General features: G+C 40.4%; 1 protein-coding gene across 2 annotated transcripts in view; it reads left to right on the plus strand.

The window, feature by feature from the left end:
* The window catches only part of CAPS2 (calcyphosine 2), a 204,822-nt gene extending 189,275 nt beyond the window's left edge, over positions 1–15,547 (plus strand). For both annotated transcript variants that reach the window (XM_073620021.1, XM_073620023.1), the window contains one exon: positions 12,427–15,547. In XM_073620021.1, the coding sequence (XP_073476122.1) occupies positions 12,427–12,602 (176 nt within the window). In that variant the 3' untranslated portion in view covers positions 12,603–15,547. The remainder of the gene's footprint in view (positions 1–12,426) is intronic.
* The last annotated feature ends 2,107 nt before the right edge of the window (positions 15,548–17,654 follow it).

The raw sequence follows: 17,654 nt of genomic DNA on the forward strand, positions 1-17,654 counted from the left end.
TCACCAACCCTCTGGTCTCTCTGCCGAACTTATTTCAGACACTTTCAAAGTTTGCAGAGATCTCAGGTCTATCTATTAACATGGCTAAATCGAGCGCCCTCCCTATAGGCTACTCTCCTGGAGAACTGCATCATCTTCAGTCAGTCTATCCCTTTATTTGGGCAGATTCTCACCTTCAATATTTGGGAATTAACCTGACTAAGGATTACTGCAGACTCTTTGAAGTAAATTTCCCACCTATGGTTTCTAAATTAAAAGGTATCCTCAAACTATGGTCACACCTCCACATTTCATTCCTGGGCAGAATCACTGCTCTCAAGATGACTATTCTTCCTAAGCTTCTCTACCTTTTTAGATCCCTGCCTCTTAAAATATCTAAAACATACCTCCACACTATTCAGGTGTTGCTTAATAGATTCATATGGAAGGACAAACCCCCACGCTTTGCCAAAGAAGTCCTGTACCGTTCTTCCAAAAGGGGAGGTCTAGGGGTTCCTCAAATATGGCTTTACTACTTAGCCAGTAGATACACCCAACAAGCGCAATGGAATATTCATAACTCCAGAGTCCCTTGGGTGCAGTTTGAAAGCGAATCCATTGCCCCTCTATATCTCCCTGGCCTTATGTGGTCAAACAATCAGAATAGATCAGAAGTAGGCACTAAAAATTTGATCACGCAAGCCGGCCTTCAACTTTGGGACACATATAAAAAAACATACAATCTCATTTCAGCTGTTCCTCTGGGTGCCTAATTTCTAGGAGATTCTAGATTCCCATTAGCCTTTGACAGACCCTCCTCTTTTCAACTCTGGATTGACCTAAAACTAACTACGTTAGATAAATTTTTTATAAACTCAAAATTTATCTCCTTTTCTCAGTTGCAATCCACGTACCAGATCCCAAACACTGAATTCTATCACTTTTTACAAATATGTCACTTCTTCCAAAAGCACTACACTGGCCCTGCTGCAACCTCCACCACTCTTTATGAGGACATATGCCACGACTCACCCCGCCAAAAAGGTCTGATTTCACTAGTCTATATCAATCTGGAAGCTAACTCAGAGGTCACAACCCTAAAATATAGATCCCAATGGGAAACGGAATTAGACTCTGAGGTCGATGACATTGACTGGGTGAAGGGCTGGCAGAACTTACGCAAATGCACTAAATCCATCATGGTTTGTGAAACTGCTATTAAGCTAATAACACGCTGGTACTACACCCCAATGCGTATTCACAAGATCTACCCACAATCATCCCCTCTCTGTTTTAGGGGATGCATGCAACAAGGCTCATTTCTCCACATATTTTGGGACTGCGAGAAACTACGTCCAACTTGGAATGAGATCCTGAAAGTAATAGACAAATTAGCGGGCAAACCTCTTAATATCTCATACCAACACTGTCTATTATTTCAATCCCCTTCAGACACCCCTAAACCTTTGGTTAAACTGATCCACTCTATCTGTATAGCTTTTCATTGGGTGGTTGCTCTGCATTGGAAATTGGCCTCAGTACCATATTCTCAAGTTATTGCAAGAATAGACCACATGATGTTGGCAGATAAAATCTACCACACCCTACATGACACTATCCCTCATCATGATGCCATCTGGAACCCGTGGTTCTTATTTAGGCTCCAAACCTGACAGATTTATGGTTTTCTTTTCTTTTCATTTTGATTTTGTAAGTTTTATCTTCCCGCTTCGGGCTTTTTTATTTTTTTGGATTTGGTCTCTTGATATGTTTCATCTATTTAGCTAAATCTCAGACTTTCAGAATAGGTCGATAGCTTTAACAGATGTGTATAACTCAACAGTATATATTTGTACTTTGTCTTTTCATATAATCTGTATCCCTACACTCTTTGTATTCATTCCACTGATTGTCTTGGATTTGTAACCCTTTCTCTGTTATTCTTAAAAACAAAATAAAAAAACTTTCTGAAAACAAAAAAAAAAAATCAAATAGCGGTAATCGTGAGGGGTCCACCCGACATGTTTCAGCTACAAAGCCATCATCTGGGGTGTGGAACCCCTCCACATCACCGCTTTATAAACATATAATGACCCCCACTGGGAGTGTCACAATACCGGAAGTTTGACGTTTGATGTCACTTCTGGTTAATAAAAATATTAATCAAATGTTAGACTTCCACAGGCCAGGTGTGAAGGGGGCAATAGTAGACTGTTATTGTGCAATTATAACTCACATATAAGAGAGTACGGGATATGTAATAATAACGGCTTGGTCTGCTGGTTCGGAAGTAATCCGAACGCAACCCAAGCCTCTGTATCAATACAGCCAGAACTCGTTGGCTGTGGGCGTGTATAAGCGCCGTCGCGCACCGCCTATCTGGCTTGGCCTCGGGATCCGTGCGTGCGCGATTACGTCATCTTCCGCACTTCCAGTGCGGCGTCAGTGCGCTCCACTAGTCGGACCAAGCCTCTCTATCAAACTAGCAGCCGCATCTCGTCTGGTATAGGAAACGAGGCGCTGATAGGTTGGAGAGGACCAGAACGCAGCCACAATAGCAGGTCAATCTGGCAGCAGTTGTGAAGTGTCAGCAAAAGTGGATCTAAACAAAAAGTAATACTTAAATATGCCATGATGTCAAAACATCATGGAATCTACAAATAGACCTAATTAAGGTCAAGCAAGGGCATCAATCGTAACTGTATATTAATTAAAAATTAAAAGTTAAAATGAAAACTATAATGACACTACCAATGAGGGGCATCACATACCATTATACATAATAAGAAAAAATGAAAAAAATAGACAAGACCTCATCAAAAAAAGGGCATCCTTCATACAGTGATAATATACAAAGTATGCATATCCTGAGGTGATATTAATACTACTATCTTACTTAATAATATGCAAAATATATTAGTCTAAAATGATATTAGCAACAATACTTGATAATAATTAAAATAAAATAAAAATAGAAAAACTGTAAAAGAGAGACCATAAACTGTATACCTAAGCTTGGTTAATAAAAGAATTGATGTCCCACTCTACATTGATACCTTGCGGAAAGTGGGACCCTAATTCATAAATCCAATAAGTCTCCATACGGGAGACACCCCTAAGGGTTGACCCCCCCCCCGCCAGGGGGCAATATACTTATCGATAATGAGAAATTGGGTGCCCGCAGGGTTTCGGTCATGGAATTCCCTGTAGTGTCGAGGCACGGTGTGTTTAGTACTACCTGCTTTAATGAGATTAATGTGTTCAGAAACTCGTGTTGTAAAAGATCTGATGGTCCGCCCCACATACTGCTTACCACATGGGCAAGTCAGAAGATAGACTACACAGGTGCAAAACTGTTTGATCTGATAGGAACGACCAGTCACAGTAGAGGAGAAACTATGACTGGCCCTCCTACCGCAGGTGTTAAACTGGCAAACCAAACATTTTTTGCAGCAGTAGAAGCCAATCCAATCATGGAAAAAAGAAAGTTTACTAAGGGGATTAATGACATTAGGTGCCAATTTGTTTCGGAGGGATGGGACACCCTTGAAAACAACCTTGGGGGTTCTGGGCAACAGAGGGCCCAAAACCTTATCCGTTTTAAGGACATCCCAATGGTGTTCAAAAATTCTTTTGACATGCTTGTGTTGAATAGAGAATGACGTCAGAAAAGACCATTTAAAATCCTCCTTTAATTGTCGAGGTCTATCTTCCAATAGTAATTGACGGTCAGTCAAACAGGCATTGTCAATATCCAAATCGAAAGAGTTATCCCTTCTCTAGGAATCTATCTTTTAAAGACGCTGCCTGGATCTTAAAGGTGTTAAGGTCAGTACAGTTCCTACGTAGTCGTAGGAACTGACTTTTAGGGACTGACCTGATCCAAGACGCGTGATGGCAACTGTCGGTCGGTATGTACCCGTTCCGATCGGTAGATTTAAAGTAGGTACTGAATACAAATTGGCATTCCTTTCTTTCAATAACCAAATCTAAGAAATGGACTGAAGTTGTACTTGCCTCAAATGACAAAACAATATTCCTATCGTTGTCATTGAGGGTCGCGATAAAGTCAGCTAAACCATCTAGACTGCCAGTCCATAGGAGGAGGATGTCGTCTATGTACCGGGCCCACAACAAAAGGTGTGGGTTATCCATGGCATAGACGACATCCTCCTCCCACTTGGCCACACTTGACCACTCATTATGGACTTGAGTGGTTGATTTACCATATGCGTATGGTTCCTCAGATTTTTTTACTTTTTTATTGTTTTCTTTATTTTCGGATATTAATACTCACTGTATTTAAGTGCTGTTTTGAATTACACAGTGTCACTTCAATATGCACTTTTTTTGCCCTGCAAGGGATGATTAGGTTTTCATTCACTGTTTTAGGAAAGGAAAGGAAAGGAAGGCAAAAGAATGGGAGAAGAGGGGATACACTAGATACTTACAAGGTAGATATGTAAGTGATTATATAACCTATAATGAAATGGCCCGTCGAAGTAGAAGGAGCAAACGGTACAATTTAGCACCACACGTATGGTTGCATTGGGATTGGTAAAATATCATGAAGGAAAATATGAAACCCGTTTCCTAGTTACATAATAGTTACATAGTAGGTGAGGTTGAAAAAAGACACACGTCCATCAAGTCCAACCTATGTGTGTGATTATGTGTCAGTATTACCTTACATATCCCTGTATGTTGCGGTCATTCAGGTGATTATCTAATAGTTTCTTGAAGCTATCAATGCTCCCCGCTGAGACCACCGCCTGTGGAAGGGAATTCCACATCCTTACCGCTCTTACAGTAAAGAACCCTCTACGTAGTTTAAGGTTAAACCTCTTTTCTTCTAATTGTAATGAGTGGCCCCGAGTCTTATTAAACTCTCTTCTGCGAAAAAGTTTTATCCCTATTGTGGGGTCACCAGTACAGTATTTGTAAATTGAAATCATATCCCCTCTCAAGCGTCTCTTCTCCAGAGAGAATAAGTTCAACGCTCGCAACCTTTCCTCATAACTAAGATCCTCCAGACCCTTTATTAGCTTTGTTGCCCTTCTTTGTACTCGCTCCATTTCCAGTACATCCTTCCTGAGGACTGGTGCCCAGAACTGGACAGCATACTCCAGGTGCGGCCGGACCAGAGTCTTGTAGAGCGGGAGAATTATCGTTTTATCTCTGGAGTTGAACCCCCTTTTAATACATGCCAATATTCTGTTTGCCTTATTAGCAGCAGCTTGGCATTGCATGCCATTGCTGAGCCTATCATCTACTAGGACCCCCAGGTCCTTTTCCATCCTAGATTCCCCCAGAGGTTCTCCCCCCAGTGTATAGATTGCATTCATATTTTTGCCACCCAAATGCATTATTTTACATTTTTCTACATTGAACCTCATTTGCCATGTAGTCGCCCACCCCATTAATTTGTTCAGGTCTTTTTGCAAGGTTTCCACATCCTGCGGAGAAGTTATTGCCCTGCTTAGCTTAGTATCGTCTGCAAATACAGAGATTGAACTGTTTATCCCATCCTCCAGATCGTTTATAAACAAATTAAATAGGATTGGTCCCAGCACAGAACCTGGGGAACCCCACTACCCACCCCTGACCATTCTGAGTACTCCCTATTTATCACCACCCTCTGAACACACCCTTGTAGCCAGTTTTCGATCCAGGTACTCACCCTATGGTCCATGCCAATGGACCCTATTTTGTACAGTAAACGTTTATGGGGAACTGTGTCAAATGCTTTTGCAAAATCCAGATACACCACGTCTACGGGCCTTCCTTTATCTAGATGGCAACTCACCTCCTCATAGAAGGTTAATAGATTGGTTTGGCAAGAACGATTCTTCATGAATCCATGCTGATTACTGCTAATGATATCGTTCTTATTACTAAAATCTTGTATATAGTCCCTTATCATCCCCTCCAAGATTTTACATACTATTGATGTTAGGCTAACTGGTCTGTAATTCCCAGGGATGTATTTTGGGCCCTTTTTAAATATTGGTGCTACATTGGCTTTTTTCCAATCAGCTGGTACCATTCCAGTCAATAGACTGTCTGTAAAAATTAGGAACAACGGTCTGGCAATCACCTGACTGAGTTCCCTAAGTACCCTCGGATGCAAGCCATCTGGTCCCGGTGATTTATTAATGTTAAGTTTCTCAAGTCTAATTTTAATTCCGTCCTCTGTTAACCATGGAGGTGCTTCCTGTGTTGTGTCATGAGGATAAACACTGCAGTTTTGGTTACTGAAGCCCCCCGATTCACTCGTGAAGACTGAGGAGAAGAATAAATTCAATACCTTTGCCATCTCCCCATCCTTTGTAACCAGATGTCCTTCCTCATTCTTTATGGGGCCAATATGGTCTGTCCTCCCTTTTTTACTGTTTACATACTTAAAGAATTTCTTGGGATTTTTTTTGCTCTCCTCCGCTATGTGTCTTTCATGTTCTATCTTAGCCGTCCTAATTGCACCCTTACATTTCTTATTGCATTCTTTATAAAGTCTGAATGCTGAGGATGATCCCTCAACCTTGTATTTTTTGAAGGCCTTCTCCTTTGCTTTTATATGCATTTTTACATTGGAGTTAAGCCATCCAGGATTTTTGTTCGCTCTTTTAAATTTATTACCCAATGGGATACATTGGCTAATGCCCTTATTTAATATGCTCTTAAAGCATATTCAATAAATAATAAATAAGCCACCAATTGTAAAAGTATGGTAAAACTCACCAACAAATAAAATAGAAGGGTGTGATCCACACCGAGCTCATATGGGTAGATATGAGTATAAATAGAGGGCTCAACAGTCACAAGCTAATGTGCAGGTATAGGAGCCATAGTATCAAGGGAGATAATCCTAGTTACAACTGCATAGGCCTAAAATACAAAAAAAGTAAGGAAAAGAGGAGAAGCAGTGATAAGAAAGTAAGTCTAAAGCATATCTGGGGTATTAGGCCCAATAGGGCCATTGCCTAAATAAAATGAGAATACCTAGATCCTGTCAGGATAGAGGTCCCAGCGTGTGGTGCCCTCCGTCTGTGGGAGCGGGTTACACACAATAATAGGACGCCGTCCTATTTGTGTGTGCGTCCCGTCCGTAGTCAACCAGTCGGTGAGGCCGACGTGACGTCATCCGGACCGGCCGAAATCTCACAGTGCGCATGCGCGCCGCCTGGCCCGGATACACTGGCGGCGCGCCCACCAGGAAATGTGGCGCGCACAACAAGGGTCGACACCAGTCAGCATGGGGAGGGAATACATCCACACCGGCTAATGTATGCGTCACAGCACCAAGGGGGTGAGGTGGTTTGACGCTGGGCGGCCACATGGTAACCAAGGAACCTGCCACCAGATGGCGCCCGTCCGATACACAATGGATAGACCAGCAGGGAAAAACAGTCAATGATAGTAAAAATAGTTAACAAATAGCAATTATATGAATTTAAACGTCAATTTTCTTCATCAAAATAATGGTCACAGTTAAGGGCTGAAGGCCCGACTCTGATGTACACATTAACTAGATATATTTGTATAATTTTTATATATATATATATAGATAGATAGATTAAAACGGACCATGCAGAGGGGCAAATCCATGGAGACAGGAGAAGATAAGCCTATGAGGGTTAATGAAGGGGGCTGTGAAGATAGGCCAGAAAAACTATGCTATACGAGGACCAATTTTTGCTAGAAAATCAAGTAGAAAAGGTTTATAGGATTGAGCCTCATTTATACCCGGGGCCCCGAGTGGCATCCAAACGCTCTATCCAGAGTGTTTCTTGTCTCAATATTTGTTTGTCCCAATCGCCACCTCTGGGCTCTTTGGGATCACTGCAAGAGCAATGAAAGAAACCACCGAGGTGTCGAATTTGTGGTAAAGATCCAAGTGTCTACTCACTGAGGTAATCATCTTGCCCCATCCTGAATAATAAACATGATCTTTAATGCGGGAATGAAATTGCCTGATGGTTTTCCCAACATAAAAGGCTCGGCAGTTACAAGTCATTAGATAGACTACACCCTGGGTTTCGCAGTCAGCGTGAAAAGTGGGGGTAAAACTTTCCCCGTTGGGTAAATTAAAGCAAGTGCCTGTGCGGATCCAGGGGCAGAACGTACATCTCCCACATCTACTAATGCCATTTGGGTGGCCTTGAGATGGGGAGTTGTTATGATAATGGCTAGATGTAAGTTTATCCCGTAGGGACCTAGATCTACGGAAGGTAATAGCCGGGGTCGAAGTAACGTATTTGGCCAAAATTGGATCATCACGCAGTAACGACCAGTGTGCTGTTAAGATGTCACGTAGTTCGGCATGGTGTTGGGAATATTTAGTAATATATCTTACCGTTGAGCTAGATTTAGAGATCTTACTGTGGTACAGTAAAGAGTTCCGTGATTGGCGCAGCGCTTTATTATATGCGCGGCGGAGGAGGGATTTGCTGTAACCTCTTGCCCTTAAACGGTCACGGAGTAAGTTGGCTTGCCGTTTAAATTCCTCTGTGAAGGTGCAATTTCTACGGAGCCTTAAATATTGTGCATACGGTATGCTTCGAATGAGGGTATGTGGATGAGCACTCTCAGCGTGCAATAGGGTATTGCCTGCTGTCTCTTCATTGCTATCTTTACAGATCTTCAGGTCAAGAAAGGTAATTTCAGATCTATCACTGCAGACTGTGAGTTTAAGGTTGAAGGGGTTACAATTTAGAGTCTCAATAGAGGTATTCAAGCTTTCCATGGTACCCGACCATATGACAAAGATATCATCAATAAAACGTAGCCAGCACAAGGCCTGGCTCGTGAACTGTGATAGATTGTCATCCAAGAAAATGGTACGTTCCCACCCCCCCAGGTACAGGTTGGCGTAGGTAGGTGCACAACACGTGCCCATAGCCACGCCCTGTACCTGGAGGAAGTGGGACTCTTTAAAAATAAAACAGTTGTGCGTAAGAATGAATTGTAGCAAGTCCAGGATAAACTCACAATTGTCCCACCGGTGGTGAGTTTGTTCACGAAGGAAGGTACGTGCTGTCCCAATGCCCTGCTCGTGAGGGATGCTCGAATAAAGAGCCTCGACATCCAGAGTCACGAGCAGAGCATCGGGAGGTATTAACATAATTTGTGAAAAATTATTCTTGCTTGAGAGCTTCCCACCACACCACATGAAGATCGTGAAACTGCTCCTCCATTAGTGTCAGGGCGCCAAGACGAAGTCATAATGACAAAACATGTTGGGACGTGGCTGTACAGCAACCAGGTGACGCAATATGTAGTACCGGAAGTGACATTCTGGCGGAGGTGACATCGGTTGGATGAGACACTGCTTACCATACACTGGGTCCGCCGGGACCACGATATGCCAGTAGAGTGCCGCTGTATGATATGCTGCACTACATGCGGTGTTATACTGTGCATAATGTGAGTGCAATATTTGGAGGTTTTTACTTTGATTTTAATAAATATTTGTCAAACATTATTGCACTATTGTAGTTTTTTTGTTTTTGCACTTATGGTTTGCCTGGGAATTACCATTGAAGATTGGAGACCGTGCAAATTATTATTTAACCCTTAATGGGTTGATGCCTGATGTGCCGAGCATGAGAATGTGAGGCAATTATTTCTGGTGAGTTGACCTATGGGGGAGCGGTGTCACAATCTTCACATGGTGTGGTGGATAGCTCTCAAGCAAGAATACTTTTTCACGATTATTTTATTGAATACCTTAACTTGAGGACTTTAATATTTCTTGGACTTTTTTTCACTTTCAGTCACTGGGTGTCATTATTGTATGCATTTATAATTGGGTATAGCGCCACTATTTACTATGTACACATATGTTTTATTTGTTTTACTATGGTAGATGTGCTAATAAACTATAATCTTGTGTCTGTGGCCAGTATAATGCTCCATGTAGAGAACCTTATGGTGTAAATCTCAAGCCTATTTCTCTCTAGGAGGTGGAGAATTACTGAAAGCCACAAACATGAGCATTATATCAATAGTAGAGCAAAAATTCAATTATTTCCACTTGTTTCTGCCTGTTCCATTCTAATGTCTATTGTCCAATGTCTATGTCCCTTCCCTTCTATGTGTAATGTCTACAGTAAATTATGTTTAAGGTATTAGGCCTGTGAGGTTGATCTGTAAATGTACAGCATACAGCGAAATAAAATTAGGATTGAACATGCATGCTCGTTGTTTTACCCCCTAGCAAATTAAAATGTACAGAGTATGTATGTTATTCAGTGTTGTGCTCTTCACTTGGAAATAATGTTAAAGTGATTGTAAATGATCACCTTAAAACATTACATTTAAAATAGAAATGAAATAGAAATGAAAGGCAAAACGTGTGTATAAATCTAAAAAACATTATAAATACCTTTTTTTACTTTTTTATAAGGGATCACATTCCTGATGTTCTCAGCTGCATAAGAGCTGGGGGAGGAGAAACAGCAGGACACTGATCTTCCCAGTGATTGGCTGTGCTGTGTGTGTGTGGGGGGGTGTCAGGACAAGTCTGATCATTGAAGAAGAGCATGAAGAAAACTAGAAAATCCAGCACCGACTTGACTCATGATAAAATGGTTAAAGTTTTATTCAATATCCATCAAGACATAAAAGTATCCATCGTGTAAAAGAATTTGATGTATTTCTGCCCCAGAAGTTTAGTCATAATCAAAAAATGCTTTTATGTCTTGATAGATATTGAATAAAGCTTAAACCATTTTTTCATCAGTCAAGTTGGTGCCAGACTTCCTAGTTTTTTCTTGTTTGTTTATGGTATTTACAGCTTATATCCTGGCATAAACTACTCCACCTGTCCTAGTGGACACTAAACTTAGGGGTTGCATCACCACAAGGTTTCTATTTTTCTGATTGGAGAAGAGCAGATTCAGTTCCCAGCACAGCTAGAGAACCGACCAGTGTGTTCTTCTGCTTAGTGCGGTCAGTTTCTAATAGGAAAGCAGAGGGACTGGCAGGAACATCAAGGATTTCACACAAAAGAAGCAATACAAAGAGAAAAGGATACTTTTTCATACAAGTAGATGGTACAGCAGGCACATATCAGGAATATAGGTGTGCAAACAGGGTGTGCCATGTGTGCCTGGGGACACCCTAATCACCCTGTGCAATGCAAACCAAAGCTCCTTAATGGGGCTCCTAACAAATTGTAAAAAAAATTAAAAAGATAAATAAAATGGTAAAAAATAACAATAAAATAATAAAAACAAAAAGCTATTGACACCAATCTCATCCCTACTGATACCATCCTCTGCTCTACTGACACCATCCACTGCTCTACTGCGTATGTGTGTTTGAGCTTTGGGGTGCACACTAGAGCTGCACGATTCTGGCTAAAATGAGAATCACGATTTTTTTTTTTTTGCTTAGAATAAAGATCACGATTCTCTCACGATTTTCGCGGTGTAACATCTTCTTTCACATTAAACAAAAAAAATTGGGCTAGCTTTACTGTTTAGTTTTTTTAAATTAATTAAAGTGTATTTTTTAAAAAAAAATTACGTTTGAAAAGCTGCTGCGCAAATACGGTGTGACATAAAATATTGCAGCAAGCACCATTTTATTCTCTAGGGTCTCTGCTAAAAAAAAAATATCATGTTTGGGTGCTCCAAGTAATTTTCTAGCAGAAAATAATGATTTTTACTTGTAAGCAACAAATGTCAGAAAAGGTTTGGTCTTTAAATGGTTAAACTTCCCTCATCAACACGCTGGAGTTCTTTCCTTTGATAAAAGAACGAAAAGATACTTTGTTTCGACTTGTAATAAAACTTGGCAGGCTGCCTGGATTTTTTTTTCTCCAGCTGTGAGAACTTTCTGCACTTGTTAGAAAGATCGTGACATGCTGTTTTGAAGATTGCGATTTCGATTCTTAACGATTAATCGTGCAGCTCTAATGCACACCCTAATGCTATAGGCTGTGCACACCTATAATCATGAATATGAAATGTTTGGTTTACATAGCCTTTAAGTTGAATCACAGGCGCTACAAAATTTTGTTCTACTTTTTCAGCTAGTTTTTGTATTGTTGGAAAGCAGTAGTATGTTAGCAGTGCTTCAGACATATGGTATTACTTCTCTATTGTGCCTTCAAGAAACCTCTGTGAATGTTCACTAACAAGCATGTCAATCCCTCTACCAATGTGTTTTTATCTCCAAATCTCTGGGGTACCAAAAAGACCAGGTTTTTAACATTTCCCTGCGTGTACCCAATTTGCATAAACTCATTGCTAATTACATTTAATTGGAAGTGATTTGCATATGTTTTGGATGCCTGTAAGCCTATTTATGGCTCTTGAGATCTGGAGATAAGGAATACTGCCATTTGCATTATGTAACATCATGTTGTATGTACAATTCTAAACTTGTACAGGAAAGTCCCAGTTTTCATTTCTCTTCTTTTTTTTTTTTTTTTTTTTTTAGGTTCTGCATCAGAGGAAGAAATCAAATCTGCATTTTTGGAAACACTAGAGAGTGCATGTACTAATCCTCAGGAAGTATCCTACAGTGAATTTGAAGATTACTATGAAGGACTGAGTATTGGCATCTTGAGTGATGAAGATTTCATTAATATTTTAAGGAATTCCTGGGGCATTTAGGGAACTGTGCACTGTACCAGTGACCTGTATCAAGATTTACCTGCAGTAAAGCTAAAGCACAAGCTTTAACTTTAATTTTTAAGATTAGAATCATTGATGTGTTAATACACAGTTTGATAAAGCAGCGGCCTTTCTTTAAAGATTAGCCTGTGTTATTTGTATTTGCAGGTATCGCAAACATGAAAAATATCCTTATTTTTATTTGATTTAGCCTTAAAAAAGGTAAATGGTGAAAGTAGCTTAGCACATAATTTGTGGAGATGATATATTCACTAAATGCATAAAAAGTACAGGTGTAAGTTTAGATAAGCTATAAAACATTAGATGAGATGGGTAAAGCATGTAAGCATTGCCCTTTATTTTTTTTTTTTTTTTTTACCATGAACGATTTAGGTTATTTTTAAAGGGGTGATATTAAAGTACATCAAAAAAACTCCTTGCAAAAGAATAAATAGGTTCCAAATCCATCACTATATGATGCATTAAGTCAAAAAAATCTTCCAGACACCGCAACCCATATTTGGGAGGCATTAGCAGCAGAGGCAGTGCTGTCAATGAAGAAAGTAGTGAGCAGGGCGAGGTGTGCTAATTACTAATTAGCAAGCTACAGGCTAATGAATAATCAATGGAAAAGCTGATAGTGAAGTCTGCTACAACATCCCACTTTAGTGCAGGCGGGTACAGCCTGCCTGATGATGACAATGCTGCTGTGAATTCAGGTGCAGTGCAGCACCATTTCTTGCATGAAGCTCAGTCCCATTTGTATGCGGTATCTTTATGGAGATTAGGTTGTGGAATGCCCTGTACACACGATAGGATTTTCCAACAATGAATCCATGTTTTTTTTCTGACGGCTGTTGGCTCAAACTTGTCTTGCCTACACACGGTCATAAAAATCTTGTCGGGAATTCCAAACGTCAAGAACGCGGTGACATACAACACGTATGACGAGCCGAGAAAAAAGAAGTTCAGTAGCCAGTGCGGCTCTTCTGATTGATTCCGAGCATGCGTGGAACTTTGTGCGTCGGAATTTTGTACATGATCAGAATTTACAACAACGGATTTTGTTGTCGGAAAATTGGAGATCCAGATCTCCAATTTTCTGTGTTGGAAATTCTGATGGAAAATGTCCGATGGAGCCTACACACGGTCGGAATTTCCGACAACAAGCTCCCATGGAACATTTTCCATTGGAAAATCCTATCTTGTGTACGGGGCAGAAGAGTTTTGTATCAGCTTACAGTTCGGTCCGTAACATGACCATAAGACATAAAAAAATTTTTTTTCTGACTGTTAAGGTGGTAAACACATATAATCACTATTGATGTCAGGTTAGGTCTACTTTTGTTGATTTTTCCAAATATAACCCATCCTCCACTTTGATTAAATCCAAATGTGCTGGCTAATGGAAGGCATCAAAAGGCGCCTGCTCTCATCTCTCTTGTCTTAAAACAACTTTCCCCTGTGCCCTGCGTGAAGTTATTTGCACTTTTTCCTGGAAGCCATCATTTTTTTTTATTGAGGCAATCCCATTTTTCCCTAGCCCCTCTGTCCAGTGACATTGCCTTTCTGTTACATGTAGATGGGTAATGCCACAGGTGCCAGAAGTTTATACCCCAAAGCATTTTGGATGAGACAGAGTGGAGATTGTTCTGAATTAGAGAGGCAATAACAGGCAATTAGTGAGGCTTAATTCTAGGTGCCACTTTTTTTTAGAATCGTTTTAGATTAGGTGAAAGAGAGGTTTACTTAAGGCCAGGTTCACACTAGCTTCGGCCGCTGCTCGCAGCAGGGGGTCTGGTGCATCCCTGTTCTCCACTTCAGGGGGAAAATCAGGTCCGAATTTTTGCATGAATTCAGACCTGAAACAGCCAAAGACACACAGGACCCTTTTCCAGTGCGGACCGCGGCTGCCCTGGAGATGTGTGAACTGGCTCCATTGAGAGCCAGTCACACTCCTGTCATGCGAATTGGATGCGGAGAAACCCGCAACCAATTCTCATAAGTGTGAACCCAGCCTTAATGGTAAATTATTTTGGGTTTGCATCAATTTTGTTTTAGCTTTTAAGTGTTTAAACTGTTGTTTTATATCTGATATTTATTATTTGCACATAGCTGAGTTCTGTAAACAACATGATTTTTAACAGGCTGTATAGCTCTGTTCACACTCCTGCGACTTAGGATCTGACTTGTGAGACCCAAAGTCACAGGACATGTGAAATGCCTTGTACAGTATCTCTATGAGAGCCATTCCAATTGACACTACTGAAGTCGCTGCAACTTCAGAAAAGGTTCCTGCACTACTTTAATCTGACTTTGACACAGCATCAATTCCAGAGAGTGTAAAAGTCTTATCAAAGTCACTTCAAAGTCGGACTCCAAAGTTGCACTGAAAATCGCGCAACTTTGAAGTCCGCTAGTGTGAACCAAGTCTTAACAGACAGCCTCAACAGATAAAAAGAGGCCATGATCTGCACCTGACATGTAAAAAAAAAAATGCAAAAGGAAACTAAAAAAATCTATATTTTTTAGTTTCCAGACAAAAAAATATTTACAATGTATGTTTTTTTTTGTTTTTTTTTAGTCTTGACAATAATAAAGCAAAGATAGAAAACTGTTTAGACAAGGCACGTGTGTACAGGTACCTTAGTGCTATCTTATGTGTGATTCTCATGTTTCTTAAAGGCCGGTTGGCTTTAATTAGCAGCCCTGAGATTTCAAAACTTTCTTACAAATCTGCTAGAGAAAGGCAGGGAAATATTAAATAACTATGGGTTAGGTGTTCATTTCTAGATTGTTTTTGAAAATGTAAATGCCTTCCAAAATGTATGTCATTTAATATTTGAAATTTATGGAATTCCTTGTGTGTTATATACAGTATATCTTGTTGTAAAATTGTTGAATTTACTGATATAAGTAAAGTACAGACCTAAAAGTTAAACAAAGTTGTGGATTTAAAAAATGTTAACAATCTTTAAATATTAACAAAAGTTTTATGTTTAGGACTTGTGAAGCAAATAACACATCTTAGTCCTTCCTTGTGCTTTGTTGTATTTAAGGGAGCTATTGTCAGTTATCCTGGCACCAATGCTAAATCCGTCAGAGCGAATTTGCATATTATCAACTCTGCCAGAGCCAGATAACCAAAAATAACTGTTATACATATATTGAGATTTTCACAGTGTGCTCATTACCGTGTATAAACAAAATATCATTTAGACTACAGTTTTTCTTTAAAGTCTATCCCAAATTGATACTTAAAGGCAACTTGCACTTTGCCTATTCAAGACAAAGCTACAGGTGTGCATTACCCCCCCCCCAACAAGACATACCCGTTGCTTGTGGGCTGGGAGGAACATGCGACTCACTCCCTATACATACCTTTAATCCCACAGACATCTTGAGTTCCTCTCCGCCCTTTGGGAGCAGTGAGCAGTCTTCTATGTCTCTGTGAAGTCAGCTCGGTGTTGTATTGTGAGCTCCAACCGACGTGGTGATCCCATCCCTAGAGGGCATGTCTATGACAGCTATGTCTGTGTGTCTATGACAGCCTGAGCTCACAGGAAGTAATTTGAATGACATTGGATGTTATTCAGTTTGAAAGCGGACTGGCACTGGACTTCAAAATAGATTGCAGAAGACAGCATCAAGGAGGAGGAGATTACTGCACTGAAAGCTTCCACTTTATTTAAAAAAAAAAAACAAACAAATATATTTGTACAGTATCTCACAAAAGTGAGTACACCTCTCACATTTTTGTACATATATTATTATTACTTTTCATGTGACAACACTGAAGAAACTACACTTTGCTACAATGTAAAGTAGTGAGTGTAAAGCTTGTATAACAGTGTAAATTTGCTGTCCCCTCAAAATAACTCAACACACAGCCATTAAAGTCTAAACCGCTGGAAACAAAAGTGAGTACACTCCTAAGTGAAAATGTCCAAATTGGGCCCAATTAGCCACTTTCCCTCCCCCATGTGACTCGTTAGTGTTACAAGGTCTAAGCTGTGAATGGGGAGCAGGTGTGTTAAATTTGGTGTTATCGCTCTCACTCTCTCATACTGGTCACTGGAAGTTCAACATGGCACCTCATGGCAAAGAACTCTTTGAGGATCTGAAAAAAAGAATTCTTGCTCTACATAAAGATGGCCTAGGAAGAAGATTACCAAGATCGTGAAACTGAGCCACAGCACGGTGGCCAAGACCATACAGCAGTTTAACAGGACAGGTTCCACTCAGAACAGGCCTCGCCATGGTTTACCAAAGAAGTTGAGTGCACGTTCTCAGCGTCATATCCAGTGGTTGTCTTTGGGAAATAGACGTATGACTGCTGCCAGCATTGCTGCAGAGGTTGAAGGGGTGGGGGGTCAGCCTGTCAGTGCTCAGACCATACGCTACACACTGCATCAAATTGGTCTGCATGGCTGTCGTCCCAGAAGGAAGCCTCTTCTAAAGATGATGCACAAAAAAATATCATTTATAACATATAAAAAACATACACTGGTCTCAATATAAAAAGGTTCAATACAGTATACAAATACTTAAAGGTTTCCCCAATGAGTATCTGATGATGGAATTTTCTCACAGATTAAAGAGTCCTCCAATAGTTTCTCGATCCATAGGCCGCTTCATCAGGAGGAATAATCTATAAGACAGGTAATGTATTAGGAACCAAACACAAGAAAATGTATAAATACATACAAAAGCATTTTTCATACATAGCACTGAGGAATCGCTTACCCATAGATCCACAGCCAGGAACGGTGCCAAGCTACCCAAGGGTTCCCCTCGCGACGGACATGGGGGATTTTTGCAGAGAATAAATCTAGATAAGGATAGGGAGATATATATATATATATATATATATATATATATATATATATATATATATATATCCAGTATATATATCCAGTATATGGTAGTGTAGTATCCATAAAGATGGTGTATAATGTGCTCATAGGGGGATGGTGCAGGGAGAAGGGAGGGAAGGAGGGGGGAAGGGAGAGGGGGAAAAGGGAGATGGTGGGGTGGGTTGTGAGGTGATAA

Source organism: Aquarana catesbeiana, linkage group LG03, assembly GCF_042186555.1.
Source record: "Aquarana catesbeiana isolate 2022-GZ linkage group LG03, ASM4218655v1, whole genome shotgun sequence".
Classification (NCBI taxonomy): Eukaryota; Metazoa; Chordata; class Amphibia; order Anura; family Ranidae; genus Aquarana; species Aquarana catesbeiana.